Genomic DNA, 16,089 nt, shown 5'->3' with positions numbered 1-16,089 from the left:
CCTTCTAGAGGTTTTGGACTACAACTCCCATCAACCCCAACTAGTGCTGACTGGGATTGATGGGAGTTGTAGTCCAAAACATTGGACTACAGGTTGGTCAAAGCTAATCTGTGCCTACACCACACTTGCTAGACTCAGCAGAGAGACCATCAATAAAGCACATCATGTATCAGCTGAAGAGACAGGGTGGATTTACACAAGGGGGGAGGGAACCACTATAAATAAGTCAGAAATTAAGTCGTTATAACAAAAGAAAAAAACACGCTATGGAAAATCGCATAGTGGGGGTTTTTTGTACTTCAGCGCCATCTGAAGTTGCATGTTTATAACGCATTCAAAACGCTGTTTTGGGACTAATGTAGCTGAGTCCACAGTGTAGCAAAAGAGTGGCAAAGGAGGGATTTGGTTAACATGAGCCATAACTGTGGCAAACGGGGAGAGGTATTTTTGAAAAGGCTTTTCGTTTATTTGCAAAGACTGGCTTGTCATATTGCAGCTGAAGTCTGTGATAACCAGAGGGGTCCCCCCGCACCCTGACCTCAAGGAGCTGTAGCACCATCGCCCCTCCGCCTTGGGGAAAAATCACTTTCCCTCAATAGCCACATTAGAAATTATTAGGTTTTATGTGGACCAAGTACTCAAAATATCCTTAGTGAGGGCAAGGCAAGGAGGAAGGAAAAAATAAATAAATGCAAAACTTGTGCTCTGGTGAGAGAAGAACAGGAAGCTTCTCCCATGTTTGATCTTGTCATGAAACACATAGGTAGGGGGCCGATTTCGCCAACCCCTGGGTACATCGCTGGTGATAACAGTATCCAATGAGTGGGAGAAGTTAAGACAGGGGTGCCTTGCAGTGACATAAGTGACATTCTGGAATTGTTGCAGAATGGTGATGGTTAAATGTTCTGTGCTGTTGATGCCCCTTCGCGGGTGGCGCTGTGTGTTAAACCACAGAGCCTAGGACTTGCCGATCAGAAGGTCGGCGATTCAAATCCCCGCGACGGGGTGAGCTTCCGTTGCTCAGTCCCTGCTCCTGTCAACCTAGCAGTTCAAAGTGCAAGTAAATAAATAGGTACTGCTCCAGCGGGAAGGTAAACAGCATTTCCGTGCACTGCTCTGGTTCGCCAGAAGTGGCTTAGTCATGCTGGCCACATGACCCGGCAGCTGTACGCCGGCTCCCTCGGCCAATAAAGCGAGATGAGCGCCGCAATCCCAGAGTTGGCCACGACTGGACCTAATGGTCAGGGGTCCCTTTACCTTTACTATGAAATAGCACCCAGGTCCTCTTTGGGGAACTTGAGAATTGCCTCTCTCAAACCACAGTCCAGAAGCAATTGAGCTGCACTAGTCCACAAAAGACACAAGAGGGAAATAACTACAGTATCTGTGCTGTAGTTTTCTTTTCTAGAATTCCCCAACCCGCGTCTAGCTTAGTGGTTCTATTTCAAGACTGTTTTCCTTTGGTAACTCTTGCAAGGGAGAATCTGCACCACCTGTTTCCTCTACCCAACCACTTTCTGTCTTATGCAGTAGCCCCAGACTCACAACACATCCCTGGTCATAATTATCGCCATTGACAACAATATCAGTATTAAGTGAATTTGTAAGGTGCACTTCCGTTTAAGTTGATGGCTTCCAGTTTAAAACAATTAAAGCTAATGCAATAAAACTCAATAAAAGTACCATGCAATACTGTGGGTCAAGGGATAGTCAATGTGGTGCTGCCTTTATGCTTTGGACTACATATTTCATATGCTCCACCCAGCATGGCCAATGCTCAGAGATGATAGGAGCGGGGATGCTTTGATATTGGCTATCAGAGATGATACTGGCTATCCCTGTTTTAGATGCATCAGTCAGCAGATCTGTCCAATCTGTAAAATTCAGGGGAAGTTATAAACGTACACACCTGAAACCTGCTATAAAACATGTTGGAATGCTTGGGGACTAGTTCATCAGGGTGAATCAAGTTGGCCCCCTTGGCTGGGATTGTGCATTCAGATGAAATGTTGGCTCACATCTATTTTTGCAAATTCACACAAACACATGAAAAGCTTACAGAACACGGCATGGCATGGTTTGAGTGACAAATTCAGCAGGATCCTGAGATGGTCGAGTGGACTCCCTGCAAGTAAAAAGCTAGCAAATCTAGATTCTAGCCCAGCCTACTTCCAACAATACTACTTACAGGATTGATTGATTGTTTGTTTGTTTGTTTATCCCCTCAAAGAAAGGAGCATTCAAAAATGTTTCCTCTACCTGCTGTCTGAAGTGGTACAGTCAGGGCCGGATTTAGGTTTGATGAAGCCCTAAGCTACTGAAGATAAGGGGGCCCTTTATATATCCAGCTGTCCTTTGTCAACAACAAATTGTCGCTGTTTTTTGTGTTGAATCAGTGGCGTAGCGTGGGGGATGCAGGGGGGGCCGGCCGCACCGGGCGCAACATCTGGGGGTTAGGGTTAGGGGTAGGGTTAGGGGGCGCAAATCCACGGGTTAGGGGGCGCAAATCCACGGGTTAAGGGGCGCAAATTACTTGCCTTGCCCCGGGTGCTGACAACCCACGCTACGCCACTGTGTTGAATATATGCTATATGGTAATTTGTGGACCTAATAGGTATCTAAAGCCATTTGCACATGCAGAATGTAGGCACCCTAATAGAGAAATGAGCAAACCAGTGATAGTTTAGGGAGCAGGCTAGCAGGCCATTGCAGGAGCCTACACAACACAAAACACTGTTGCTGTATGCAGGTTTTATTTTATTTGTTTTTTATATTATATTTCAGAAATGTACATCTAGTTTATTTTCCTTTAAATTTTTTTTTGGGGGGGGGCCAAGAGAGTGAGGCCTAAGCTATAGTTTGTTTAGCTTATACGCAAATCCGGCACTGGGTACTGTCCATTCCACAACAGCCTCAGGAGTCAGGACTCGCTTATCTCCTTCTCACCTCCTTCTGCTGCATGTGTGGACCAAGCCGTAGAGTAAGAACAAGCAACCCCGCTGCCTGCCCCCCCCCCCAAAAAAAAACAACGGTACTCGCTTCCCTTGAAGACCGGCCCCAAACTAAACCTTCAGGAGAGCGTCACTTTTGAACTGGGTTTTTATGACTGGAGCTGTCACACAGTAGAGTTTTGCTCTGTTTATATTTGACTATGATTTAATTGTCATTTTGTGCAGGTTTTTTGTTTGAAGCGTCTGTAAACCATGTCAAACTTGGGATACCTTTACAGGATAGATGTTTTAAAATGTAAATTAATACAGCCTACAGAGGCTGCCGCAACTCTGCAAATCGCACGGCTGCTGAAAACCCTTACTGTCAATGGTATTTACATGGCCTAACTGTGTATGGGGTGACTGGCAAATTATAAATGTATTATTATTATTATTATTATTATTATTATTATTATTATTATTATTTTCCTGTACAGTTTAAGAACACATTCTCAAGTATATTAGAGTTCAAGCCCAAATGTGACCAAGAGCTGTGATCATAGAATCACAGAGTTGGAAGGGACCATGAGGGTCATGTAGTCCAACCCCCTGCAATACAGGAACATTCTGCCCAATGTGGGATTTGAACCCAGGACCCTGAGATTAAGAGTCTCATGCTCTACCATACTCTTATAGTTCCATGTTCATTGTTACATAGTTCAACCGAGTTCAGTTGGGCTAACTCCCAGGAATGTTCCATTGCGCCAGAAGTGGTTTAGTCCTGCTGGCCAAATGACCCAGAAACCTGTCTGTGGACAAACGCTAGCTCTCTTGGCCTGAAAGCAAGATGAGTGCCGCAACTCCATAGTCGCTCCATAGTGCATGGACTTGGAGTGGGACAGAGACTCAGGTTCCAATCTCCACGCATGGAACTCAGTGGGTGACCTGGGCTTGTCAGCTCAGTTGGTTAGAGTGTGGTGCTGATAATGCCAAGGTTGCAGGTTCAATCCCTGTATAGGACAGCTGCATATTCCTGCACTGCAGGGGGTTGGATGAGAAGATCCTCAGGGTTCCTTCCAACTCTACAGTTTTACGGTTCTGTGGTTCTATTTTTAAGCATAACCTACCTCATGGGACTGTTATGAGGATCACCTTGCATGACAACCTCAGCTCCTTGGAGGAAGAGTTGGATAATAGTACAGGAATGCTGTGTAAGGGGATTCCACAGTCTCTTCAATGGGCTGAACCACACCCTGCATGCAGCAGAATGCCCTTTCCTTGCCTGAAGCAATTGGGGGAAAGGCCTTGTGAATGGGGGATCTTCTGTGCCAGCATGGAATCCTAAATTGCAGCAAAGGTTGGTTGAAAATGTGACTTGCAGCTGCACAATGCCCAGTGTTGGATTTACATATCAGCTAAACAAGCTATAGCTTAGGGCCCCACTCTCTTGCGGGCCCAATTTTTTTTTTAAAGAAAAATAAACTGGATGTACATTTCCAAAATATAAGATAAAAAAACAAATAAAATAAAACCTACATACAGCAACAGTGTTTTGTGTTGTTGCGGCTCCTATTTGTTATGTGCAAATGGCTTTAGATACCTACTAGGTCCATAAATTACCATAAAGCATATATTCAACACAAAAAACAGCAACAGTTCGTTGTTGACAAAGGACAGCTGGACATAAAAAGGGCCCCATTATCTTCAGTAGCTTAAGGCCTCATCAAACCTAAATCCAGCCCTGACAATGCCATACCTTTCAACATTTCTCTGATGAATATAGGGACGTCCCATTCCATAATGACAATTTTACTCTTTATACCCCAGACATCTTATTGGTTGGCCCCAGGCACTCTGGGCACCTTCCAACATATATAAAAAAAGTTAAAAAAATTAAAAAGCATCTCCTATACAGGATTGCCTTCAGATGGCTCGGGGGTCAGATAACTCCATACCCTCCAACATCTCCAATGAAAACAGGGACATCCTAAGGAAAAGTGGGACATTCCAGGATTAAATCAGAAACTGGGATGGCTGCTCTAAATCAGAGTCGTCCCTGGAAAATAGGGACACTTGGATGCCAACACTGGACGCTTGTCTTTCACAGTGAGTCAAACTGACTGTGACACTCTATCTGAGTCCACACAGAAGGCAAAGGATCTTATCTTTGGAATTTAACTTCTGGGCAGATATCCACACCTTATCAAACTGCGGCCCCATTTGCCCTTCTGAGGCCCATTGGAACTTGGCATTCATGTAGCTTATCAACACTTTGGCAACGAGATCTCCTTGTTGTCATCGTGTTCTTCCCAGAGGTGTTTTAAAGGAGGCTTCAGAACTAGCTGTGATTGTTCTGCTTTATATTTATTATATAGCTATGTAATTCCTCACTTTATCAGGCTAAGCCTAAAGCAAAGGTGTAAAGACGTTTGCCATAAAATAAACAAATGAGATGAAACTCATACAATAAAAACATAATTGCCATTCGTAAGATTTCCTCCCCCCCCCCCCGCCCTGGCCTAGTTTTACACGTCAAAATGTACTCAGAATATATACTAGTGTTTTGATTTGGATTGCACTATATGCAAATGTCCTTCAGTCGCGCCTGATTTTGGGTGGAAACTAATGGTCAGCGGTTGTGTTCATCCCATTCCGATAAATACCTGCATATAAGGAATCCCATTGAACTCAATGAGGATTATTCCCAAGTAACTGCGTATAGCATTGTAGTCATAATTTAATGGACTTCAGTGGGTTTTCTTGCAATCTAAACTTACACAGCAGAATCAGAGTTATAACCTAATTTACTTCTGTCTCATGATTTTTATTTTTTTGCTATAAGAACTCCATTATATATTTCGGCAGCAATCCTACATACACTTACTATGGAGTAGGGACTGATGAATCTTTCAATTTCCATTTATCTCTGTTTCCCATTTTTCCAGTTTTAATTCAATTCACGAGGTTTCCGCAACAGTTTGTGATTTTACTTTAAAAGAAAAAGTCCTTGTGAAAATTTGTCAGCATTTCAGTGTGCCATTGATCTCAGTACACACATTTTTGCATGCCATTTCCCCTAATATAATGTACATACAAAAATGCACACTTTCCTGAATATATCCAATGTTTTATACATCATTTGTAGAACTGCTCTGCAGAATTTGGAGAAGTGTGAAATTCTAAGGATAGCTACATTTCGGTTTCATACTGTTTCTGGACATAAATTAGGTAAGTTCACACTACACTAAACTGCAAACCAAACCAAATATCTCCCTCTTCCTTCCTATGGAGTATGCCCCATTCACATGAATGGGAGTTATCACTGAATAAATGTGCATCAGGTCTTGTTGGTTGCATAGTTCCTTTGAGAAAAAGAAAAGTAATTGCATTTAGTTTCCATGTTACTTCAAACATGCTATTAAGGCTGCAGCCTTAAGCATGTTTACCAGTGAGTAAGTGCAACTGAACTCATTGCAACTTATTTTCAAGTAGGTACATGTAGCATTGAGCTGCAGAAGTTGCAAATCATGTGTCATTAGTAGGCATTACATTTCTGGCACACAAACATAATCAGCTAGCCAAATTTGAACAATGTACAACATTTAGAGGGCTCTACCGTTCCAGAATGGGTCCGAGCAACAGCGAAGCGTTAGGAAAAGAAAGGTTTCTGTGCATCTTTTGCAAGCATGGAAATGCCACAGAAAACTTCGTAGAAAGTTTCAGCCTCTTTTCAGTTGTTGCTGTTGTTTTCCTCCCTCTTAAGCTTCTGCAACAAATGTCTCAGAACATTTACTCCAACTTCCACGAAAATGACTATATCATTATGGGGGGGAGGACATTGCTGGCACGCAGAGTGAGTTAAACTTTAGACTCCTGCTGTGCAGAGCCTCTTATTTGCTTTCACATCTGAAATCCAAGTTAGCAAGAAGAGATGCAAGAGGAAAAGTTCAGAAGAATTACTCTGATCCCAAGAAACGATCATGGCACTACTTACCTAAAGATTGGTCTCTGGAGGTGCTTTTTCCTAATTGTAACACAATCAGCCATTTAAATGAAGGTGGGGGAATCTCCTTGGCCTGAAAATAGTTCCAGCGAGAACCTGGGAGCAACCAGGGGACCTGTACTTAGCTACTGTGCTGAAGAGAACACAGTGGATTTTTTTTTGGTGCTGGGGAAAACCTCCCTCCCTCTCTCTGACAGTTGAACAAAGTGAGGCCATAGAGACCACATAACGTCTGAGCAAGACCAAACCATGCAGGCTGTTAACAGCAGCGCTGGAGTCAAGTCGATCGAAGTGGGGAAGTGCCTTGGAATCTTCTCAGGTGCTTGAGAAAAATGCAAAACTTTGCCAGCCAGTTAACTCGGGGAGAAGAAAAAGTGCTACGATTATTCCAGTCATGAGAACACGTCTTACACACACGGGTCAAAGTCTTTGATGCAGAGGTTCCCTTGCACTGTAAAACAAGCTCGTTAGTTCGGAGACTTCACTTCTTCTTTCCCCCTCCTTCTTCTCCTCTTTCTTCAAAATAAAAGTTGTCCAGCTGTTTCAGCAAGCACACACACACACACACCCCTTTGCAAGTGCCTTCAGAAAGTTTTTTTTTTCCCTTTCCCTTTTTTTTTGTGCCGTTGTACGGAACTGTATACAAATTAAAGGAGACGAATGGCTCTGGTCTCTGTGCCTGGCTTCTCTTCAAGACGTTGTTGTAATTATTTTACAGTCTGGCTATTATTCACTTTGGCTGATGTGTAGCTCTAACTATGCATATTAAACCACCGCTCATAATTTCTGGCACTTACACAGCCTAACAGCCCACAGTAGGATGCAGAGCTTGCAGCTGCTGGGGGATCATAACGACACAGAATGGAGCAACTAGACTTGCATCAGGGAAGGGGGGAAAGGGGAAAACTAACCAGATTTCTTCATCAACAAAACTGAACCCTGCATTTCAGTCTGGCCATGATGTGAAATATGGGGCATGTTAAACATAAGCAGAAATATGTCAGCATGGAACAGAATTAATGCTACCATAGTTAATCGACAGAGATAATCCACCTATCTATTACACAGATTGAGGCGCTAGGTAAGATTCCAGACTCTGGAACTTCAAACTTACATTAGTCAATGCCATGAGTAGGCAAACTAAGGCCCGGGGGCCGGATCCGGCCCAATCGCCTTCTAAACTCAGCCTGCGGACGGTCCGGGAATCAGCGTGTTTTTACATGAGTAGGATGTGTGCTTTCATTTAAAATGCATCTCTGGGTTAACGGTGGGGCATAGGAATTTGTTCTGTTTTTTTCAAAATATAGTCCAGCCCCCCACAAGGTCTGAGGGACAGTGGAACGGCCCCCTGCTGAAAAGGTTTGCTGACCCCTCGTCAATGCCCAGCCTGGATAGCTCAGTTGGTTAGACCATGATGCTGATAATGCCATGGTTACAGGTTTGATCCCTATCAGGGACAACTGCATATTCCTGAATTGCAGGAAGTTGGACTAGATGATCCTCATAGTCCCTTCCAACTCTACATTTCTATGATTGTATCTGCCTGCCCCATCAGCACCTAGTACGCTTTGACTGTACTGAAGAGAGGGGTCATCATTGCTGAGGCACACCCTGGGCCCCATACAAGGTAGCAACTGCCATTTTTATTCCCCACAGTACCCCAGAGGAATGCCAGACCCTCCAGAGGAATGCCCCTATTTTCCAGGGACAGTCCCAGATTTACAGCTGTCCTGGTTTCTGATTTGATCCTGGAATGTCCTGCTTTTCCTGAGGATGTCCCTGTTTTCATCAGAGAAATGTGGGTATGGAGTTATGCAACCCCTGATCCAAGGAGATAAGTAACTATACAACCTTTAGAAGACATCTGAGACCAGCCCTGGATAGGGAAGTTTTTAAATGGTTTTTTATGTTTTTTATATGTGTTGGAAGCCACCCAAAGTGGCTGGGGCAACCCAGTCAGATGGGTGGGGTATAAGTAAAACAACAACAACAACAGAATAGGACATCACTATTTTCATCAGAGAAACGTTGGAGGGTATGAAACGCTTTGTCCGGTGTTACAGGGCATTGTGGGAAATGTAAATGGTGCCTCCTGCCTGACAGTGATCGGAGAACTCACTGGCACAGCTGTGGACAATTGCTGTTGGTGCCACAATCAGGACCCTGTGTGTGCAGTGTTTCACTGCCATAGGAGGAGGTTCCCCACCTAAAAAGCAAACAAACCCTTCCCACATGGAGTAAACAAACATATCAGAGATCAGTGTTTAGGGCAGCTCTCTCCCTTGTGTGATAATTTACTGTATGCAGGGACAGTGTTTGTGTGTGTGCTTTGCAAAGGGGAGCATTCTAAAATATCTCCCCCATCTCTGATATGGTACAACTCTATCAGCTCATTGCGCAAGCTCAGTGTAGAGTGGCTCTTCTTATTTCCCCACCTCCCTTCCCCCCTCCCAAAAAACCCCTGAGGCGACAAATTCCCCCACAAGTCCTAAGATGCCTGATGTCATAGGCGCCGACTCCATGGGGCCTGAGGGGGCCCGAGCCCCCTCAAAAATTCGTTTGGGGGGGCTCTGCCCCCCCAATAATTTAAGAAAATTATTAGTTATATTATGCTTTGTAAAATCACAAAATTATGTTGGTATTTTTTATTTTCCTTGTTTGACGATAGTTACCTTTTAAAATACATTCAGTAATGAGTTAAAACAAATAATTATTACAGTAGTAAAAGAGGCGGTGCGAGTAGTTTTGCTCGGTGCGTGCGACTGGCCCAGCCCCTCTTTCCTTTTCCTCTCTTCTGCTCTCCCGCCGGGCGCCTGAGGGAGAGTTACTTAGCGGTTCTGAGGAGCCGCTGTTGTTTCGGCAGGGGAAAAACTGCCGCCCGCGAACCGCCGAGCTCCCTCTCTCTTTCCAGCCTCTCTCTCTCTCTCTCTCTCTCTCTCGCTATGGCCAAGGAGGAGAAGAAGCCCTTCAGCCAGTCTATGGCCGAGTGGCGGAGGTTCATCTACAACCCCAACAGCGGCGAGTTCCTGGGGCGAACGGCCAAGAGCTGGGGTGAGGAGGACGAGCGAGCGAGCGAGTGCGCGCACATGGGGAAGGGAGGGGAGGGGGCGGCCGGCACGAGGGGCGGTGGGAGGCGAGGCGCGGCGGGCACTTGCCTTGCCCACCACGCATCTCTCTCCTTCTCGGTCTCTCTCCCTCCCTCAGCTGGCGAGGGGGCCACGAGGCAGGCGGCAGCAGCAGCAACGGGCCGGGAGCGGCTCTTAGAAAACATCCTGGGGCAGGACCCCGGTATGGGCCCCCCCAATATTTTTTATAAGTCGGCGCCCCTGCCTGATGTTGATATTACCTTTACCAAGCTGTGGCCAAGAGCCATTGCTCCCACAGAATAAACATAGGAATAGGGTCTTTGGTCATCTGTGGCAAAACTAGAGAAAATGTGACTACAACCTGCCCAGAGATATGAAAGCTGGGAGCTAAATAGCACCTTAAACCTAGTGTGGTGTAGTGGTTAAGAGCGGTAGTCTCGTAATCTGGGGAACTGGGTTCGCGTCTCCGCTCCTCCACATGCAGCTGCTGGGTGACCTTGGGCCAGTCACACTTCTCTGAAGTTTCTCAGCCCCACTCACCTCACAGAGTGTTTGTTGTGGGGGAGGAAGGGAAAGGAGAATGTTAGCCGCTTTGAGACTCCTTAAAGGGAGTGAAAGGCGGGATATCAAATCCAAACTCTTCTTCTTCTTCTTCTTATGGGAGCAACAACAGAATGTCTAGATGCGTTTTTTTAATAACAAGAATACAAAGCTGAAAATGAATGAACTGCAGCTAAAATACTATGTTCCTTTTTCACATGTTCTAGTCCTTCCCCTGCCCACCCCCCTAATATTCTTAAGAGGGTGTATTCTCGAGTCTTCAGAAAGTAGCTGGAAGTGGGGAGGCAGAAAAAAGGTCCTCCTTTCCTTCCACTCTGCAGTTTTAATCTGAAATCATAGGCACAGTACTGCACCCAGAGCTCAGAAACTGCTTGCTCTAATAAAATTCCCTGTCTCAAAATGTGCCTAGAACAATGGGAGTTTTGAACACTGAACCTGTCTAAATGGGTCTGTAAAACATTCCTAGAGAATGTGGTCCTGCGATTGAAACCTGACATTTTTGACCTGTTATGTAAACCCACAAAACTGATGGTTTTCCTAGAGATGCAGTAAGCAACAACGAAGAAACCCAAATACTTGGCAAGCCACACTTTGATTTTGGACTGTAATTTAATATTTCCCTCATGTAGACCTCATGGGTTGCTCATGATTCCTGTCATGGCTTCTGGGAACAACATGTGGCAAAAACCTTACCTCATGCAGGTCACAGATTGCCCTGACATCCTCTTCAGGAGGCAAGAGATACTGAGACGCTGGTGGCATCATACAGCTACCAGCCATATTCTTTTCCTGATGTGAGAGTTCAGCTGAGTTTTCCTTCAAACTCCTTGGCCAGTCAAAACACAAGAAAGCGCCTTCACAAGACTACTTTACCTGACCATGTAAATAATTATGGGGGAATTACCTCATGGTGAGTCCTCCACATTAAAAATGGTTGTGTGAATCTGCCCTTATATTCCCACAAGAGTCTCACATTCTCAAACTACAATTGTTGTCAACTGTGAAGGGCAAATGCCGATATACACCTCTGCAGGAAATAAGTGCTGCCTAAAATGTCAATATTAAGAAGAATGAAAAACATGAGAACCAAATTATTGCCCATGGCCCAGACAGACAGGCCATCTGAACTATTTCAACAACTTCTGTTGCCTTGTATAGAGCTGAGCACAAGCACAATGAAGGACGTAGCACCTTGATTCCCCCAAGTTCATGTCAGCCAACTGCAGGGACATTAGCTGAGGGAAGCATGCATCACAAAACACGGATAAGGAAAGCATCTGGCAGTGTAGAGAATAGTTGCCTCTGAAGCCCCTGCCAAACTACTCCCACTCCTTCGCTGCTTATTTTCCCAAGGGAAGAGAATGACTGTATAGCTATGGGCTAGTTTTGTAGAATTTTGTACAACCGATGTACTTAAAGTCTCTTCCCCTCACCCCCAGGTGAGAGCTGGCGTAAGTGTAGTGGCAAATGGACTGAACTACAAATCAGAAAGTACCCAATTTATATCATGTCATGAACCAACTAGATGGCAAAAATTGCTCTTGCTCTCTCTTCCATTTCACTCTGACTCCATGCCCACCCCATCTGCAAGATCAGAGATAACACTACCACGTTGCCTGAGAAAGCCAATAACAAATCGATTCACCTCATCACCCTTATGTTCATTATCTGCTTGAGGCTGGAAAAGTAAAGACCATAGAATAAGCTGTCTTCCAAGCTTAGCTAGGTCACAAAGATGGCTTGCTGAAGCTATGGGGTCTAAGCTTGGAGCATCTTGCTTCTTCCCTTCTTCCCAAAGTTCCCCTTGGGTCACATCCCCTCGCCTTGGGAAGAAGGATTACCAAAGCCTTAGTTCATTTTCTTCCATCATGTGAACCCACCCAGAAAGGATGTCTGAGCAAGGTGTTCCATGCTTGGGCCCCATAGCTTTAGCAAGCTGTCTTTGTGTTTCTATACAAATAATTTAGAATATGTTACCTTTTTGAAAATAAGTTAAACTGCCTGTCTTTTCTTGCTGCTGTATGGAAAGGCGCATGAATCGGACCTTTGAAGAGTTTGTAACTAAACCATTTTTAAACTTACTAAATGTGTAGTCTCTTTTTCTATGGGAAGTAAGGGGAATTTTGAAAGGAATTTAGAAGGGGCTATTTTAAAGATCTAACAGCCTATATATTTCCATGTTTTACCTTGCTGCTTGTTTTGTGATTTTAAATCTCTGCTGAGGCTCTCTCACCATAGAGCACTTGCTCCAAATCAGGTGAATAATTTTATTCTTTTGCTAATTACAACCAAACATTAATAAATAAATAAAAATAAAATTCAGCAGCCTTGGACAGCACCTTACTCTTCATTATGTCTGGGCTATATATCATCCCACACTGCTTTGAAGCCCATATTGCAATATCTGTTTCATAATTTTTTACCTGGCAATACATTGCGAATCATGATGTGTGTGCGTGTTGCCTATGCAAAAATCACAATGCAGGAAAACCCGTGAAGCCAGCCAATGCCTCTATATAGCTCCATCCTTATTTCAGACACTGTGATATATCGCTATATTGTGATGTTTGGCTGATGATATATCGTGATGTTGAAAACCAGATGTCGCCCAACCCTAATCTTTATAATTGTATGGTGGGCCTTAGCTCTGCCAGGCTGTAAATTTTAAATACAAATGAGACACCCTGCTTCCTTCCTTTCCCATTAGACGAAGGCACAACTCCCTTCCAATTTAAGCCCAGAACAGAAGGGAGGGGAAACCCTGATGCAATGAGGCACTTCCAGAACATTCTCACACTTGAACCACTCCTGGAAAAGAATGTCTCTTCATCACAATGGGATGGTTGCCTAGAAATATGCCCCATTATTTTAGCCAATGGGAAAAAAGGAGATAGAGACTCATATGATTACAATATGAGAAGCAAAACACAGCCATCCTTCAGAATTCACACATTGCCATATTTTGCAATGCAATTCCCCAGCCAAGTAATGTGCTCAAAAATGCACTTACTGGGGTAAAGTGTGTATATTAATGCATTTGTTGATTTTTTAAAAAAAACATACCAAAGTCCATTATATTTGGGGAAATGACTTTGTAATGATGTTTATATTAGGCAAGACTGCCCTTGCAGAAATGTGCATTTCCCTCTAAAATATTTTATTATGTTCACATATTTATTCAAGAAGCAACAAATCATATTCAGCCACTCCACATACCCCACAGAAGCAGCACGTTTCTTTTAAATTACATTTAACTTTCCAGTCATTTCAGTTTTTAAACATGTGTCTCATTCCATAAGTTGTCATGTGTTCTCAGAGGCCTAATAACCATGTTCGATTAAGGTTGCAAATGTAATAAACCTATGCCAGGTTGATGGGAAAGTAGTGATCTTCTTGTCTATTTGACTATCTTGTACATGGTTTGGCCATTAATATTAATTCATAGCGTCGTGAGATCCAGATCTGTGTATAATGTGTAAATATATTAAGATAAGTTTGTACTAAAATGCTGGTGAATTTTGATGCGAACTATTTTTTTCTCCCAGAGAACCCAGCCAGATGGGCGGGTTATAAATAATAAATTATTATAATATCATTATTTTTTTTTAAGTGGCAAACTGAGGTGGAAATGTGGTGAACAGGAATTGGAAAAAACGGGAAACTGAGAGAAACTGAGGTTGTCACATGTGCCCATCTCTCATAGGACTGCAGCCTTGATCCAGCAACAGCCAAGTTCTTTGGATGTGAATATATTTCCTTTGCGGGCATTCCTCAGCACGGTTCCTTACGTTACAGATCCTATTAACGAAAGCAAAACAAAGCCCACCCAATAACTGCTGCACGAGCTTACATTCAGCACCCGGCAATGGAAGCACACAAATGTGTAGGGCAACCTCAATTTATTCCCTTGCCTTGACGTCAGCAAATGGAAAAAGACGCTCTGAAACTTAACCTAATGACTTCTCCAAGCTTGCAAAACTAGAAAGTACTGAACATAAGCATGATGACTCATTCAGGCACTCGGGAGAAGGCAGTTTAAAAAAATAAATGCCCTAGCGGGCTATTGACCAGTTCTACTCTAGTTCATGTGGTAAAGCCATGAGCAAACAATTGTAAAGACCTTTAAGCTCCGATTTCCTTCTTCGCCTATAGCAAATAGGAGTATTTGTAAAACTGATTTAATCTCTCCCTCTCTTTCTCTGTGTACACAACATGCACGGGAGACCAGCAACGTCATGTTGCAGGGAGATTAATTTCCTCGCTAAGACTTTCCTGCTTGCTGGCTTAAACCCAGGCTGTTTTGGTCTCTTATTCACTTCCACAGCCCCCTTAAATCTGAACTTGCCTGACAGATTTGCACAATTTCCCCCCCTGAAATGAAAGCTTACAGCCACGCAAAAGGCATTTGCTACTTAAAAACTAACTAAATCATAACCCCCTGACCACCAGGTAAATTGGGGGGGAGGGGAGAGATGCCTGACTCCCCCCCCCCTTTCCTCAGTTGGAAAGGAACTGGAACAAGGAGGCCTCAATTCTAATTCGGCACAGTGCCTTCTCCCAAGATCCCCTCAGCGGTGAGGTTCCATCTGCTAAATGTAGTAATAAGACTCGTGTTTACCACCTTCCTTCCCCAACAGCTTGATGAGGTACAAACTGTATTTAATACACTGAGGAGGGACGGGAGAAAGAAACACACAGAGAATTTGGAACAGGGAATTCCCACCTAACAAAGTAAAATCCAGCAGTAGCAGGCTTGGTCCACCCCCAGGAGTACGTGTGAGGTGATTTGTCACCTTTCCCACCTTGAGTAAAGTTCTCATTCAGGGGTGGTATTTTTATTGTCTCTTGCGTGGCCTGATCATGAGTTGAAGCAGCTTCTCTCGTTTTCTTTTCCCCCAGAAGGCTCTGGGCATATAGGTGGCCCCCATCAGACCAAACAGTCTGAAAGCAAACAATCTGAGAGCATCCCTCTGTGCGCTACTCTAGTTAGTGCATCCTAATCTTCCCTCATATGTTTCTCTCCAGAACAAAGTGGATAAGCTTTATAAACTTATCAGACACTATCACTACCCAGCTTGTTGTTCCCAGAGGAACTATGTCAAAGATGGGATATCCTTCCGCTCTTCCTTATTTCTTTAGTATTTCATAGACAGCCTTCTACCAGGCTTCTCACAACATGCAGGTGAGGTTGCAGATCAACAACTTTAGTTGAAATCAAAGGGTTTTTTGCCCTTGGCTATGTGAGCTATGCCTTCCCAAAGGTGTTTTCATTGATATCCCTTATGGTTTGGGAATCTCCTCCATACTCTGAAAGGGGGTGGTATCAGCAGGGATGGGCAAAATTCTAGCTTCTGTTCAGGATTAGAATCAAGCTCACCCTGTTCTGACACTGTGTGGCTTTTTAGTAGGAAAAATCTGCTCAAATCCTTAAAGAGAGCCACTGATTTTTATTTTTATATTAAGGTGTGGTTCTGCATTAATGCTACTAATAAGAGTAATAAGGTGCCCC

The 16,089-nt window shown here is 43.9% G+C and overlaps 1 protein-coding gene across 3 annotated transcripts in view; it reads right to left on the bottom strand.

The window, feature by feature from the left end:
• PDE1A (phosphodiesterase 1A) overlaps positions 1-16,089 on the bottom strand; it is a 144,779-nt gene that overhangs the window by 89,442 nt on the left and 39,248 nt on the right. Inside the window, exon 1 of one of the 3 annotated variants that reach the window (XM_081875740.1) lies at positions 6,925-7,442. The exons of the other annotated variants lie outside the window; for them this stretch is intronic. Within the exon in view, the coding sequence (XP_081731866.1) occupies positions 6,925-6,977 (53 nt within the window). The 5' untranslated portion in view covers positions 6,978-7,442. Of the gene's footprint in view, positions 1-6,924; positions 7,443-16,089 lie in introns of those variants that run through there. 3 annotated transcript variants of the gene reach the window in all.

This window comes from Podarcis erhardii (assembly GCF_964252035.2).
Source record: "Podarcis erhardii genome assembly, chromosome: 1".
In the NCBI taxonomy this organism is placed as follows: domain Eukaryota; kingdom Metazoa; phylum Chordata; class Lepidosauria; order Squamata; family Lacertidae; genus Podarcis; species Podarcis erhardii.
Note: the sequence above shows the minus strand (reverse complement) of the source record. Positions and strands in the feature narration are given on the sequence as shown.